The 14980-nt window shown below is 36.0% G+C and overlaps 1 protein-coding gene across 1 annotated transcript in view; it reads right to left on the bottom strand.

Annotated features, from left to right (window-relative positions):
- The window catches only part of XKR6 (XK related 6), a gene marked incomplete at its 5' end in the record, with an annotated part of 249686 nt that overhangs the window by 234406 nt on the left and 300 nt on the right, over positions 1-14980 (bottom strand). Inside the window, 1 exon segment of the mRNA XM_025042370.1 lies at positions 14902-14980. This exon segment is cut by the window's right edge and continues 54 nt beyond it. Coding sequence (XP_024898138.1) covers positions 14902-14980 — 79 coding nt within the window.

Genomic DNA, 14980 nt, shown 5'->3' on the forward strand with positions numbered 1-14980 from the left:
GACTGGCTCACAGAAAGGAGGAAAATTTGACCAGGTAGAAAGAACCTTAATCAATGCCAGGTACAATTTTCAATATTGTGGGCCAGGTAAAAAAAAGCTATTTATTAATATCTAACATTTAGTGAGCTCTTACTGTGTATCAAGCACTTTTCTCAAGACGTTACATGTATCACGGTGGAGACTAATATTAGGACTAACTTTTTACCTGGCAATGGTCACATTGTGTTATAGAAGTGGAAGTGAGCAATTTTTAAATAATATTTTTAGGTAACACTATTGAGACTGGTCCCCAGCAGCGGTAAGAGGTATGCCTTGATCTAAATGGGTTGGCTATGTGGACATAATTAGTATTGCTTTTGTTTTTAAATTGGCAAAAGTCCTGGGCAAGAATGAGAAAAAAATTTTGTTTAAGTTGAGGGTAGGTCTAGGAAGAACTGAAAGTATCTGATGGGTTTATTTGATTTTCTTTAATTATGGTAAAACACATAAAACATAAAATTTACGGTTGTAACCATTTCTAAGTGTACAGTTCAGTGGTATGAAATATATTCACCATGTTATGCAACCATTACCAGCATCCATCCCTAGAACTCTTCATCTCAAACTGAAACTCTACCTAACTTCCTATTCCTCCCTTCCTCCATCCCCTGGCAAACACAATTCTAGTTTCTGTCCCAAAGAATATGACTACTCTACATATCTCATATAAATGGAATCATACAGTATTTATTCTTTTGCTATTGGCTTATGTCCCTTACCATGTCCTCAAGGCTCATCATGTTGTAGCATGTGTCAGAATTTACTTCCTTTTTAAGGCTGAATAATATTTTATTGTATGAATATGCTACATTTTGTTTATCCATTAATATATCCACTGACACTGGGGTTGCTTCCACATTTTGGCTATCATGAATAATGCTGCTATGAACAAAGGTGTACAAATATCTATTCAAGTCCCTGGTTTCACTTCTCTTGGGTATATACCCAAGAAATCGACCTGCTGGATCGTATGTAATGTTCTGTTTAATTGAAGAACCACCATTTTGGCTACACTGTTTTATATTCCCAACAATAGTGTACAACCTTCCATTAAAGATCTTAGTATATAGCTTTTATTCTAATTATTACAATTTTCAGTTTTATCTCTCATGTACAGTAGTCTGAGAAGATCCTAATTACTTTTTAGTCATACAGGTCACAGATTTTGGTTTCTAAGGAAAAAATCAAGGCTCATCATCTATACTGCTGGTACAATCCCAATTAGTGGTAATATTATTTGAAAGAACTTTAATTATTAAAGACTTTAAATAAATATATATTTCTTTAATGTTTTAGTAACCTAATTTTTAAAAGCCAATTAATACCAGAAAATGTAACCTAAATAACATTTGGCATTAAAAGAATAAGTATCTTAAAAACAGGTGATTGTTAAAACCTTCAATACTAGACCAGTAGGTCTCTATTATTAAAATATTTTATGGATTTGTTGTAAGAACTTATAAAACATTGTGACATGTTTTGATGAAAACATTTTAGTTTCAGTTCAACATTAAATCATATTTAGATGCTTTAACACCTTTATAGGAAGTTTTTAGATAATTTATATCCATCCCAGTGGTTATTAACACACAAACCAAATAGAATTCATTAAGTTTTAGCAGTATAAAGTTTTGGCATTAATTTCCAAATTTAGGTATGTATTTTACAGATTTTTAAGGTTATATATTTGGCGGCCTGTATGATTAACAGATGAAAAACAAAGAGTGACTTCTGGGGGCAGTTATCTGGGGAATAGTGCACAAGGCACCCATGTACAAGACATGGTTTTTTTAGTTATATCAGCTGTGGTCACATATCTCAAACTGTCTTAAACCAGATGAACTATTTTTTAAGACTTGAAACATTCATTAAGTCTCAGGTAGAGGGCCATAATATTTTTTATTTAGCCTATAAAGGGCATTTTTATCTCAGTAAAATTTCATCTTAAGAATAATTATTTAAAACTCTATTATTTCATAATATTTTAATTTAGCATGGAGCATACTTAAAATGATTAAACTTATATTTTTAAAAGCCTATTTAAATATTTGTTTTACCTGACCAATTAAAATAGAGGTTGGCTTGCTTTTGTATGACTCTCAGGCTAAGAAATAGTTTTAATATTTTTAAAGGGTACAATGAGACAGAGGCCTGAAATGGCTCACAAATCCTAAAATATTAAATTAAATCAAAGTTTTAAAAAGAAATTCTCTTTTACACTTTAATCAATAACAATTTACATTACACACACACACACTTCACTCTCACACAATCTCCCTTAATCTGAAGGGTACCTAGTGTCCAAACACAGAGTTAGTTCTCTCTGCGTCTCTCTGTCCACCGCAACACAAGCTTCCTCTTCAATGGCACAAAGCTGCTGCCTGGGCAGGGCTGCATTTCCCAGGCCCCTGGGTCTGGGTATGGTCACAGGGCTACTTCTCCACAACGGCATGTTCGCACAAGTGATGTCTTTCACTTCAAGCTAGGGCTTCCAAGAAGCAATTATGCTTTATCCATATTTTCATTTCCTTTCACTGGCTGAATGCTGAGGGTGTTAAATTCCTAAAGGATGTCAGAGCCACCATCAGCCAGCACCACTCACAGTAGACAATACATTTCTATTGTGTTAAGCCACAGAAATTTTTGTTATTACAGTTGAGGAAACAATCTGTTAAGTCACTAACATACATGTTGTATATTTGCTGCCTTTCACATTTAACTAACTTCTACTTAATTTGGAAGTCTCCCAAGCATTCTTAAAAAAAAAAAAAGAAAGAAAACTCTATGAAAACAGATTGTTTATATTGGTGTAAGCAGTCTGTTTATTCTACTCATCAGTCTTTTCCTTGACAACTGGCTACTCTTGCTCTTTTTCTGTTTACTGTATGCTCAGATGAATTTTAATTTAAAGTCTCACTATAACCACATTTTAAATGAACCAAAATTTAAAACCATTACTGCTCCATATACGTAGTTCAAGTGCTGATATGGCATTGAGACATTATCGCATTCCAACCAATGATTATGCCACAGAAGCAAAAAATTTTTAAGTGGATTGAAATAGCCGTTCTTCACTTCTTTATTTTACATAAGGGCCAAAAAAGCGTGAGAAGAGTAACAAATTTCACTTAATCTTGAAATTCTGTAGTATCTCCAAAACTAGAACTTCCCAAAATAACTGAACCTTGATATTTTCAATAGCTGCATCTTGACACCATCACAGATTCAAAAATACATGGGTTATGCCACAATGCATGCTTCTGTAACATGGATTCCTTCGCACACGACTGGCAAACTGGGAATGACAACAGTATGTTGGGAAGGACTGTTGAGTCATGAGTGAGTCCATGTTAATAATGTTAAAGCTATGGAGGGCAAGAGTTTTCACAAATAACGAGAAAGACTTGATGAGGGAAGAGGGGGACGGGAGTTGAAGACTTTAAGAAAAACGGTGAAAATCTTACCAAAGAACCTTCCTTTGGTACAAGCAGTGGCAGCTGGTTTAGTGGCTTCAATATCCATTGTTTTTCACACCTAGTAATGTTGTGGACACGCATAAAGGCTACACTCTGGACCAGAGCTTTAATTTTGGTGAAACTGGCCTCCAGTAGAAACTGATACCTACAAGAATCTACATATTAAAAAAGCAAAAACATGTCCCAGGATAAAATAAGGTCTAGAATCATCTAGGTATGATGTGAGTACAATGTCACCCATACTATCATGCTAGTATTTTTGTTTGGATTGTCATTGTTTTTGTTAGTGCTCTGGTTACAAAGTCACACAGTTTTAAGTAGTCTTCTTAATCCTGTTTTCCACAGCCCTGTTATTTTTAGTGCATGATTTTGCAGAATGAGAGGTTTTTCAGGAATGTATGTGTCACATTACAGTAGATATGAGCATACCACAAACTGAGATGGTGAACTCCAAATGCTAAGCAAATGGTCAGCCTCTCAGATTCAAAATCTTGTAACATGCCTGACAAATACCATCTCATTTAATCCTAAACTACTATATTTTGAAAACTATCTAAAAATTATGTGGTATCTATTAAACAGTGGAAACCTCAAAGATAGTCTATGAATGCTACAAACACATTCTAATGCTCTATTTTCCAAATTTACAATGTAATTGCTTTTTATTTCACCTTCATTTTGACGGCTTTTGTTTAATCACAAATAGAGTAATAAATCCTTCATGTGGCTTCTCTTTTCTTCCAATCAAGACATACCATTACCCCACTAGGTCTAAGTAAAATCATTTGAGATAGATTAAATTTTGACTATATAAATTCTTTGTGAGAAGGCATAATCTTTTCCTTCAGAGTCAGCTTTGATGAAAAGTGCCTTACAGAAGGCAAAATGGCAGCATCCTAAATACACAGGGCTATTTATAACTACTATTTAGTTGACAACTCAAAAGCTGTATTCCTTATGACCGAGCAAAATGACAGATTTGGAGTTTTGTTCACTTTGATTCAGAATCACAGAGCATCCAACATGCTCTACACTGTGCTTGCCCATACACTCTGTGCCCCGTCTCTGCCAGCCATTGCCTTTCCTAGGATTTCCGACCCCAACCTTCCCAGGAGCTCTGGTTTTCTCACCATTCCAACAGTACATTCCTAAGTGGAGCACAAAGGGATATTATTTTGTTGTGTAGATTTTAAGTGTTCTTGCTGATCCACTGTATAACATCTTAACAGCATGAAGAGGTAGAGCAAAATACTACATGATCTCTTCCTATCCCCTCCCCTAGCTACTCAATCCCGTGAATCTCAAGCAAGTCATTTTTCTTCTCTGCTCCCTTCATTCCTGTCTCTAATGACACCCATTTTATACCTATTAGGTCACTTCTCCCCTTTCATTCACCAGTTTCTTTTTAGGAATCCTATCCTTGGCACCAATTCCAACAATTATAACATTTCTCAAAATCTGAGACATGAAATTCACTCTGGATTGAATATCGATTTCCCCAACACAATAAAATACCTCTAGCCTGGCACTTCTGGAACACCAATAGTGCTAATTCGTATTAATAATGACCTTGAAGTACTTCAAATTTTCAAAGAAGCTTCCGAGTCAAAGGAATATTCAGTTATATGCCATACAATTTTAATGTTAAATGTCTTCACAGTATTCTAACTCTTAACTATGATATATGGTAACTCATATGCCATAATGTGTGGCAAATATAGCTACTGTTTGATTAATAAACACGTTCACCAATTCATTCCAGCTAAGAGTAAGGTGTAACCAGAGATTGTTTAAATACTGGTGTTTCATTAAAATCACTGTCAGAGCTTCCTTTATACATTCCACCCCTCTACGTTGGATATGCCTAGTGCTTAAGCTGAAAAAAAAATTCCCAAGTAACTTTAAAAATAAACTCCTCCTCCTTGAAAACTACCACTGTAAATAAGGGTAGAAATCAGCCTATACAACTATGGTTCTCATCCCTGTCTGTGCACTGGTTGGGGAACTTGCTGAAAACACACGCTTTTAAAATATACAGATTCTAAGGCTCATCCCAGATATACCAGACCATACTCTTTTATGGCGGAACCCACTATCTGACTCCCCATGTTGATTCCAATGCACGGCCAAGGTTTGGAAACAAATGCTTTATATAATCTTAAGCAAAGAGCTCTTGCTGCTCTCAGTGTTTCCAACATGTCAACGCGGAACCATCATAGGAGGCAGCATTTAGGTGGGACCTGCAAGATTAAAGTGTAGCCAAGATGCTATTGTCAACCCTATATGTTCCTGTCTGTAATGTGGAAATCACAGGATTGGAAGGTATGTCTACCCTGAGAAAGAGACTGGGGTAAAGTACTGAAAATAATTTCCTACAGATACAGACCTAGTGGTACCACTCAACTATTTGAATAACATTAGTGCTTACAATCAACTAAAAGAGTCATAAGTCTTCCCTAGTCTCTGCAGAGTTCAATACATTAGACTAGAAATCAGAGGTTTCAAAGAACTTTAGTTTGTTCACAAGAGACCCCAGTGGTTCAAGAATATCATTCCTCCACTTCCAATTAAGCCAGAACAGCTAAGTCCCAAAGTAAAGCAAAGTAATCAGTTAGAAGAGGCTCCTGATCATTACAAAAGAAGTCTGACGTAGAAAATAGCACATATTTTGCCATCAGTGCAATCTGGCTTAAAACCTTCTTCTATCAGTTACCAGCGATTTCTCAGATTACTTAACCTTTCTAAACTCATTTCTTCTGTAAAATGGGCATAAAAAATGTGAAAATTTAAAGAGACAACATTTGTAAAAACCATTTTCAATATAGTTTTCTTTCCTCCTTCGTGATTTCTACAGGCCTCTTCTACTCTCCTCATACTTCTTTAGCCCTTACCTCAGTTTATTGCTATTACATGAGGCATAAACTTTGTTCCTCGAAAACTTACATGAAGCTTAAACTGTCTACTGACAACCCATGGAAAACCCACCAGTGCCTATTCAAAGTAACTTCTTAGGAAAGTTTGTTTGTTTGTTTGTTTGTTTGTTTACCTCTCAGGTACTGATTCCAGTAGAGCAAATGGCTCTCAAACTTTAGAGAAGGTAAGAATTACTAGAGAGTTTGTTTAAAATACAATCTCACCTCCCACCAACAATTTCATAATAGATTCAGGCAAGGATTCTAAATGGCCACTAAACTATTAGGTAAAAGGTTGTAAGGAAACAGGATATTGACACCTTGTAAAAATATTATCCGCAAGTTACTTACTGACTGTAAACAGGAAAATGTACCTTTATACAGAGAAATCTGACAAGTCAGAATTTAACTGAGATAAACTTTTATCACTAATAGTGGGATGAACCAGATATCATGTGCCTGATATGACATAAATACAAAGTAGGAAGCAGTACTTTTGACTAAAATATGTAGCCTGAATATAATTAAGACCATAGAAGCAACTTCAAGTTTCCTTAGAATACATAAGGGAGACAAAACATGGAAGAAACAATTAGGCAATCCAAAATGTGGAACATACATAAGAACCGGCCTAGACTCTGCAAAAGTCAACTTTTTGAGGGGCAAAAAGGTAACAATTGTTCTAAAGTTAAAGAAACATAAAAGCAATGCACGAAATCTGATTAAATCTGTTTGGAGGTGGGAAAAAGTATGAGACACTGTTGGGGACAACTGAGCAAATCTGAATATAAAGCAACTATTAGGTATTTTATAGAATTATGAAATTATGATTATTGTTAATATTCTTAGATGGGACAATTGTAGTTATGTAGTTACTGTAGTTATGTAGAATTACTCTAATTATTTTCTACTTGAAGTCAAGTAAGGAGAGGTACAACCTCATGATATAGATTATACACACAGAGAGTTAAAATTATCTGTGTTAATTACTAACTCTGGATGTTCAATATACTTCTCTTTTACTTCTCTAAATTTCCATAATAAAACAGCAAAAATACGCACTCGCTGGCTCAAAGCCCCTGGGGCTCTGATTCCTTAAGCCTGTAACAGACCCATAAATCCACATTTAACAAGCCCCAGCCTATCCAAATAGGAGGGGTTCTCTGACCACTCTAAGAAACATGGCTGAAGAGAGAAAGCAGAGCGTGTCTGCTGTCTGTAAGGGCCTGGTATCTCAATTCCCTGCCAGCTCTATTTTACCCGCAGGCTTCTCAAGCTATGGGTTTGGCATCTTCCTCATCTTTGCCATCTTTCTTCATGTTTCTAGTATATTTAAGATGGAATGAAAAGGCGCATAAATGGTGAAAAAGAAAGTTTCTACTTCATGTACCAATGATTCTTTGAGAGCATCTAGCCAAGGTTATCAATAATTATCAACTCTACCTCCCTTCCAAGAGTACATGCTATGAAGAAAACTGTTGTGTTTACCTTTCTGTGAACTGAATATTCAAATTTCTTCCTAGAAATGAGTGATGAGCATACAGTCCATGCACTATAAGTTGATAACCAATATAAAACAGAAATAGCGTCTGGACCACAATTTAAAAAACTGTTGCACTTGAAACAAGTTATTTTAAAAACGACTTGTTTGATATTTCAGGATAAAAGTGATATATGAGAAACTTTTCATTGGCAATATGTAAAATGCCTTAGCTACTGTGGTTTAAGGTAAATTAAAACAATGTGATACCGAGATCTACCTATACTAGACATACAGAAAAGAAAAAGCAAAGGTTGAATTTTATGTATAAATGTAAAAAAGCCACTGTAACAATAATCAACTGAATCCTCCAAGCAAATCCCATTTTTCCCAAAAATTCAACTTGAACCAAAAAAGCATCTATACCTTTATCTAAGAAAAAACGTGTGCAAAAAAAAAAAAAAAAAATCACTTAGAATTATTCCCTAAACTCCAAAAATCTCTAACTTAGATATGCATTCCTTTAGCTTAATCTAAGAGTAAAAGATTTAAAACAGATTATAAAAAATAAGCAATTTAAAAAACTTTAATTTTAGCTGAAATTGCAAATTCACAAAATTAGCTAATAAACCAGCATAACAAGTTTCTCTGGAAGTCTAATCTGTAAATTTTAACATTAACTAGAGCAATATATAAAATGCCTCTAGAGGCAGCAAAGCAACTAAAAATAATGAGAATTTGTTTACTAATAAGTCAGAATAACACAGGATAAGACTTCAAAGCAGTTCCTAGGAAACCTACACATTTTAAAATATTTTAATTGTTCAAACTAGAGTCTGAAATTCCTCCTTTAAAACTTGAGTGCTAACACCTATACCATAATAGACTTTCTAAAACTGAAGAAACCTTAAAGATCAATTTAACTCCTTATTCAATAAATATGAGGAAACTGAGGCCAGAGATATTTTCATAACCTGCAGAATTGATAATAAACCTGATTTCTCAACTCCAATGTTCCCTTTCTACCACGAAACGTCCTCTGCTCTTTTTCAGATCTCCAACAGTGGTAAATAGTGGATTGTTTTTAGGCGACAACTAGTACAAAGTCGCTGAACTTCTTAAATGAGGCTGTATTTTCATAATTTTTTTTTAAACTGTAACTTTCAGAGCCAAATAAGAAATCCAGAACTTTTGACTAGAAGAGAGTAGGTAAACAGAGCATCAGGGGGATTAAACTAAAACTTTAGCCACAAAATTTGTTTGCAGAGAATATACTGCAAAGCAAAACCAGCCTATGGCAAAAAAAGCAACATTCAAGACTCGGTTTCTTTTTGCATCCCACAGAATCTTTCCAACAGTCCAGAATTTACTCATTACAAAAGCCTAACTGTATGACCTTATGGATAAACTTGGCAAAATCCAAGCAAATGATGTTTAAAGGCAGAAATGAACTGCTTGTGATTTCTGACATGTATCTGCTAGATTTCCAAAATGCTAGACTTCTGTAATACAGATTTTGATGTTTTGTTTCTGGATCATTCTGGAAATAACTATCATTCATCTCTAGTTGCAATTTTACTCAACATATGCCATTTTTTTTACCACCTTCCCTTAAAATTCACCATAAATGTCAAGTTTTTACTGTTTCTGTTCACTCAAAAATGAGAAATAATCTTCAGAGATGCTCTCTTCATAGTAACTCTCCTTTACGAAGTAACTCCTAGTCTAAATCTAATTCTTCCATCCTCACAGCTAATCATGTACTTCTGTAATTTTTCAGTGGGAGAGGATGCAGGGGTAGCTAAATGAGATTTTATGTTGTTAAATTTGTCCCTTTTTTCATTGATGGTTATCAAAGGGTCTTGCCCATTGCAAGATCATAAAATTATTACTTGACAGTTTTCTTCTAGTGTTTTTAGAGTTTAATATTTTATGTTTGTAGCTTTCATTCTTTTAGAATTTTTGTTTATGCAAGGTAGAGATCAATTTTTCCCCCCAATTAGGTAGTCAACTGCCTCAATATCATTTGTAAAATTATCTTTTTTTCCATTCACTGATTATAAATGCCACCATTACTGTCTAAATTCCCACAGACCTGTCAATTTATTCCACATTTTTCTGCTTCACTACCTACTTGCTTAATTCCTCTGCCAATGGCACATTGTTTATCTTTCAAATTATTAACTTTATAGCACACCCACTTTCTGATAAAGTCTCAACATTTTTCTTTTTCAAGGTTGTTTGACCACTCAAACACATTTACTTTTCTCAGATCGATTTTTCTCAAGTTTTCTCTCAAAAGACCCCATTTTCTTTTGAACCAGAATTCCATCAAATTTATGGCTACAATAAAAAAAATGATATTTTTACAATATTGAGATTCCCCACACAGTAATAAGCAGATAAAGCTACTCTTTTACACACACATACACACACACACACACAAATAAACGTATATAACCTTTTAATGTGACTAGTACCCTGGCCCCACACAAATGAATTGCTTAAATCACAAAATCTTAGAACTAGAGGAACATTACAGATCACTTAGTCCAATAGCTCTCATACCCCCAGTTATGTTTATCTCAAGATAAAGAAAATAGTTTCAAAATTAAAATTATTATAACTTTTACATTCAACATAATCATGAAAGTACAATCTGAATCACACTAAAAGCAGAGTAGTGGGCTACATTTATTGAAGACTACTTTGAATTTAGAAATCATTTCAGAATAAGTTCCATACTCAAAGGAAAAAATAGTGAGTACTGTAAGTGCATACACTTGAGACAGCCTCAATACTTTTAGACACTCATGTTTCCGATGTAAAGTCGTCTTGTTAAGGTGTTGTCCAGGAATCAAATTTCACAGTACCAAATCATTCCATTCTCAACTGTTCCATCATATTTATTAAGAGCACAATTTCCAAATGAAACAAGTCTGAAACCCAATTCTAAAAGTGTTTCTCAAGGTTGGCTGCCCATCTGATCACCTGTGGAGCTTCTAAAAATCAGACTGCTTGGGTCTCATCTTGGCATTCTTCTACAGCAGGTCCAGCAATACTCCGGCGTTTCTTTCTTTTTCAAGTTCTAGTAGGTTCTATTCTCAGCCAGAGTTAAGAACCACTATTCTAACCACTGTTCTATTCTTCAGAGTTAAGAACCAATATTCAACAAGAACAAAGCGCCATAATATACCAAGTATCCCTACATAGGGCGGGGGGTAGGGGAGGATTTTAAAAAGCACCTTCACCTCTTCACCAGCCCAGCAACATTTGCTGCTGATTATATAGAGCTACGTTCTTATATCAGTTTTAAAAAAGAAAAAAAATGCTAAAACAAAGCTTTAGACTGTTCACAGATTGATGATGCCATTACGATACTTGAAATGCCTTTTTTCTCTCCCTTGAAGGCAACCCTCCACCCCATCTCCTCTACCATGAGAAAAGCTGACGTTCACTTTAAAAATCACAAATACCATTAAGATGTAAAGTAAATTCCTTTTTTACTTTGTAAAATAGAAGGGTGAAAACACATTGATAAAAAATATAAATAAAAAAGGAGATTAATGGCTTGGCTGTGATATCATGATATTAGATGAAATTTTAGTCAAAGAGCAGTTGCTTCTTGACTGCAGAGAACCGCCGACACACTTAAGCACCCCCAAAGGTAGCACGAAAGCAAAGAAAGGCCCATACGTTGAAGGAAAAAACTTACAAACAACAATGCAATATGCAAACTAAATCAAACTGTTTCTAAGGTCTAACTCTCCAAGAAAATGACCTCGCTTTCTAATAACAATACATCATACTAAATTGAAGCCCCGTGTGACTCATACTCCTAGTATGAGTGATTCATATACCTGCTATCTCCGGGAAGAACATCTGAAAAGTAGAGGACATAAAGCTATACAGGAAATTACATGTTAAGTAATTAGTGAGGGCAAAAGATGAATTAAATAGACCTGAATCATACTAGTGCTCTGCAGAATGAGGTTCATGAAACCAAAACAGCCTACAGACTATTTCTTCATGCTCCCATTTTGTCCCAGCCAAAAATATTTTCTTATATTCTATAGTCACTTGTGAAAGAGGTGTCAAGTATTTTCCAGCTTGACAAGAAAGGCAACATGCATAGAAGTTTACCATCCTACTATCAAGGGAAACTAAATTTCCCACAGTGCTAAATAAGCACTGTGCTTTCTCCAAGCAAAAGTCAAACAATTTCACATTTAAAAAAATTTTTTAAAGCATGTGAAGAGACAAGTATTCATGGTTTAATGGAATCAATTTTGACCATATACAACTTTACCAACATTTTTTCTTAGAAATGTGGCCCAAATCAATGACATAATTCCTAGACCTTAACTTCTGTATCACGTGACCACATGAAATAGCAAATTTTAAATAACAAATATAATTAAGAGAACTGTAACCCTAAAAGATTTGCAGTAAAAACTGAGAAAATGTATGTTTATACACACTGACAAGTAATTGTTTGCCAAGACATTACAACAAGAGAATAAAGACCTTTCTCCAAATCTTTTAGACAGGAATGATTTCTATGCATGCCACATGCCTACCAGGTATTAAAGAGCAGATTCTGTTCCTGGAGTATTTCAAGCAAAACTTAACTGAAAAATAAAAATTAAATTAAATTTAAAAATCCTTCCTCAGTAAATATTTCTTCTGAAGTATAGCTATGTCGGAATAAATACCTTAGCTGAATTAACCTGTCTTTCAACACATTATACTTCTAAAACTTAAAGAAATATTTAAACATATACTCTAATCTTAAAAAAGGACTAAAACAATTTAGACATAGTAAAATCACAAGCATCTTTTAAAAATATATATATATCTCTGTAGACCTTGAAAGTTTAATGACGGTCTGGGAAAACACTCTTTTAAACAACTATAAAATCTAAATTTACTTAAATGTACTTTTCAATTTGTTCCAAATCTGGACTTCTACTTTGCCCAAGTACAATTAAGATTTAGGTCAGGTTGGGCGCTAGGAGGGGGACTAGAATTATTCTGCCTAAAAATTTTGTAAATCTGAACTCTAAATTTCATTGTGTTCCCAGAGCTAATAACTAATAGCTATGATGGATTACATTAGAAACAACTCTCTCAGGAATTTTAAACTGACACCAAGATTTTGTTTGCCCACACTTAAAGATGTCTAAGATATGGAGACAGATGACTTCGACTTGATCAGTAGAAATTAAATACATTCTTTAAGTTTTCTTTGTATTTCAAAATCTCTTCCCCATACTTTTTCTTTACACCTTATCAACCTTCATGAAATCAAAAAAGATATTTCCAATATCAAACATACTACCTGTGATTCAGCATGGATTTGGGTGTTTAGGGGTGTTTTTAGTTTAGATCTCAAATTCAAAATATATTTCAATGTTTTACTGGACCCCAATCTATACTCATAATAACTAAAAGTTCGTCAATCGGGATTTTTTTTCTTATTTTATTTCCCCCTCTTCTTTTAAACTTATCAGAAGGAAACATATTATCTGCACACAAATACAGCTAGCAAAAAGGCTGCTTGGTTCTATCTAGGAACACTAGTAAAAACCCTGGGAGAATGAAGAAAATTAAGAACCACCGACAAGTTCCCTATCGGGAATCTGCATGTAAATTCTGTAGGACAAAGTTATTGCATTCACTTTCACAATTCCGTTTAATTCAAACGTGCTTTCTGAAACATTTTTATTTAAAATTCTAAATAGTGTTCTGGACAAACGATTCAAGACAATCAACTTCATTTCAGTTAACTTGAGTACATCTCGGTTAACTGAAATACTGAGCCTTAAAATCTCAGGTGTAGGAGTCAAGCAGTCAAGGCAAAATGTCTTCTCAGAGAAGCAATGTACCTGAAGAGCTTTTTGTAATTTGTCTTTAGTAAGACTTTTTTCTTTTGCAAATGCTCTTACCCAAAACTGTTTCTAGACTACACTCACACTGATTTAAGTCGGATGGCACAGATTTACCAAGGTTTTAATGGGATCCTTTCCTTCGTTCAGTCAGTTAAGGCTGGTGGCAAAAAGAACATCTGCCAGTGATGTTTGAGGGATTCACCTGACACACAGGAAATTTACAAGAAGAAAGGGCCGCAAGACCAAGCTTGGGGCTTGTGTAAATGTAAGTCACCTAAGCTGTGGCCTGGCTACCAAAAACAAGGTTCCACCAGAACAGGTAACCTGGTGTCTGATTTTCCGGAGGTGAGAGTTAAAAAACAAATGCTTATACCCATCGCATACTATACAATTCTACCTGTCACTAAGAAAAGGACACGTCTAATCCAGCAAAAAAAAAAGTCATTTTTCCTTCAAGGAGAGCAGCAGTTTGGAGTCATTTGTAGGGGATGGGATTGCAGGAAGGGGGGGAGGGGGCGTGGAATAAAGGGGTGCTAAAAGAAGAGGCAGCAGAGAGGTTTTGCACAAGGCCCCACACAGGCCACTGCGGAGAGAAGCCGGGGGGGGGGGGGGGCGGGGGGACGTCTCACTGGGGGACAAAACCGAGTGCAAACCGGCTTAAAGAAGGAAGAAGGAAGGTCTCCCCCACACCCCAAGGAGGCGAGGTGGGGTGGATAAAAAGCGCTAGCGGCTGGTTACCTTGGGATACAGGGGAAAGGGACAACACAAATACGGAGGTCTATGGAGATGGAGGGGAGGAAAAGGATGAGGCAGGGTCTCCGCTAAACGTGAACCAGGGATGAAGACAGACAAAACAGCGGACTTGGGCCTCCCCGGGCCAAAAGGCGTGGCCAATGATCCAGATCACACGATGGTCTTTTAGAGACCACAGGGAAGTGCGCGGCAAACCCCTCCTTCAAGACCCCGGGCCGGGCCCGTCCGAGGAGCCTACCTGCGAGGCACCTCGAGGGAGGAGCGCGCCCCGGAGGGCTCAGGCCTCATCCGCGAGGCCCTCTGCAGGGCCGCTGGCCAGGCCCCCGCCCCCACCCCCGCAGTGCTCTTACCTCCACACCTGCCCCATCTGCAGCAGGTGGATGACCGACTGCCAGATCCACACGGAGAGGCGGCACAGGCGCTGCGCCC

Source organism: Pteropus alecto, unplaced genomic scaffold (genome assembly GCF_000325575.1).
Source record: "Pteropus alecto unplaced genomic scaffold, ASM32557v1 scaffold50, whole genome shotgun sequence".
Taxonomy (NCBI): domain Eukaryota; kingdom Metazoa; phylum Chordata; class Mammalia; order Chiroptera; family Pteropodidae; genus Pteropus; species Pteropus alecto.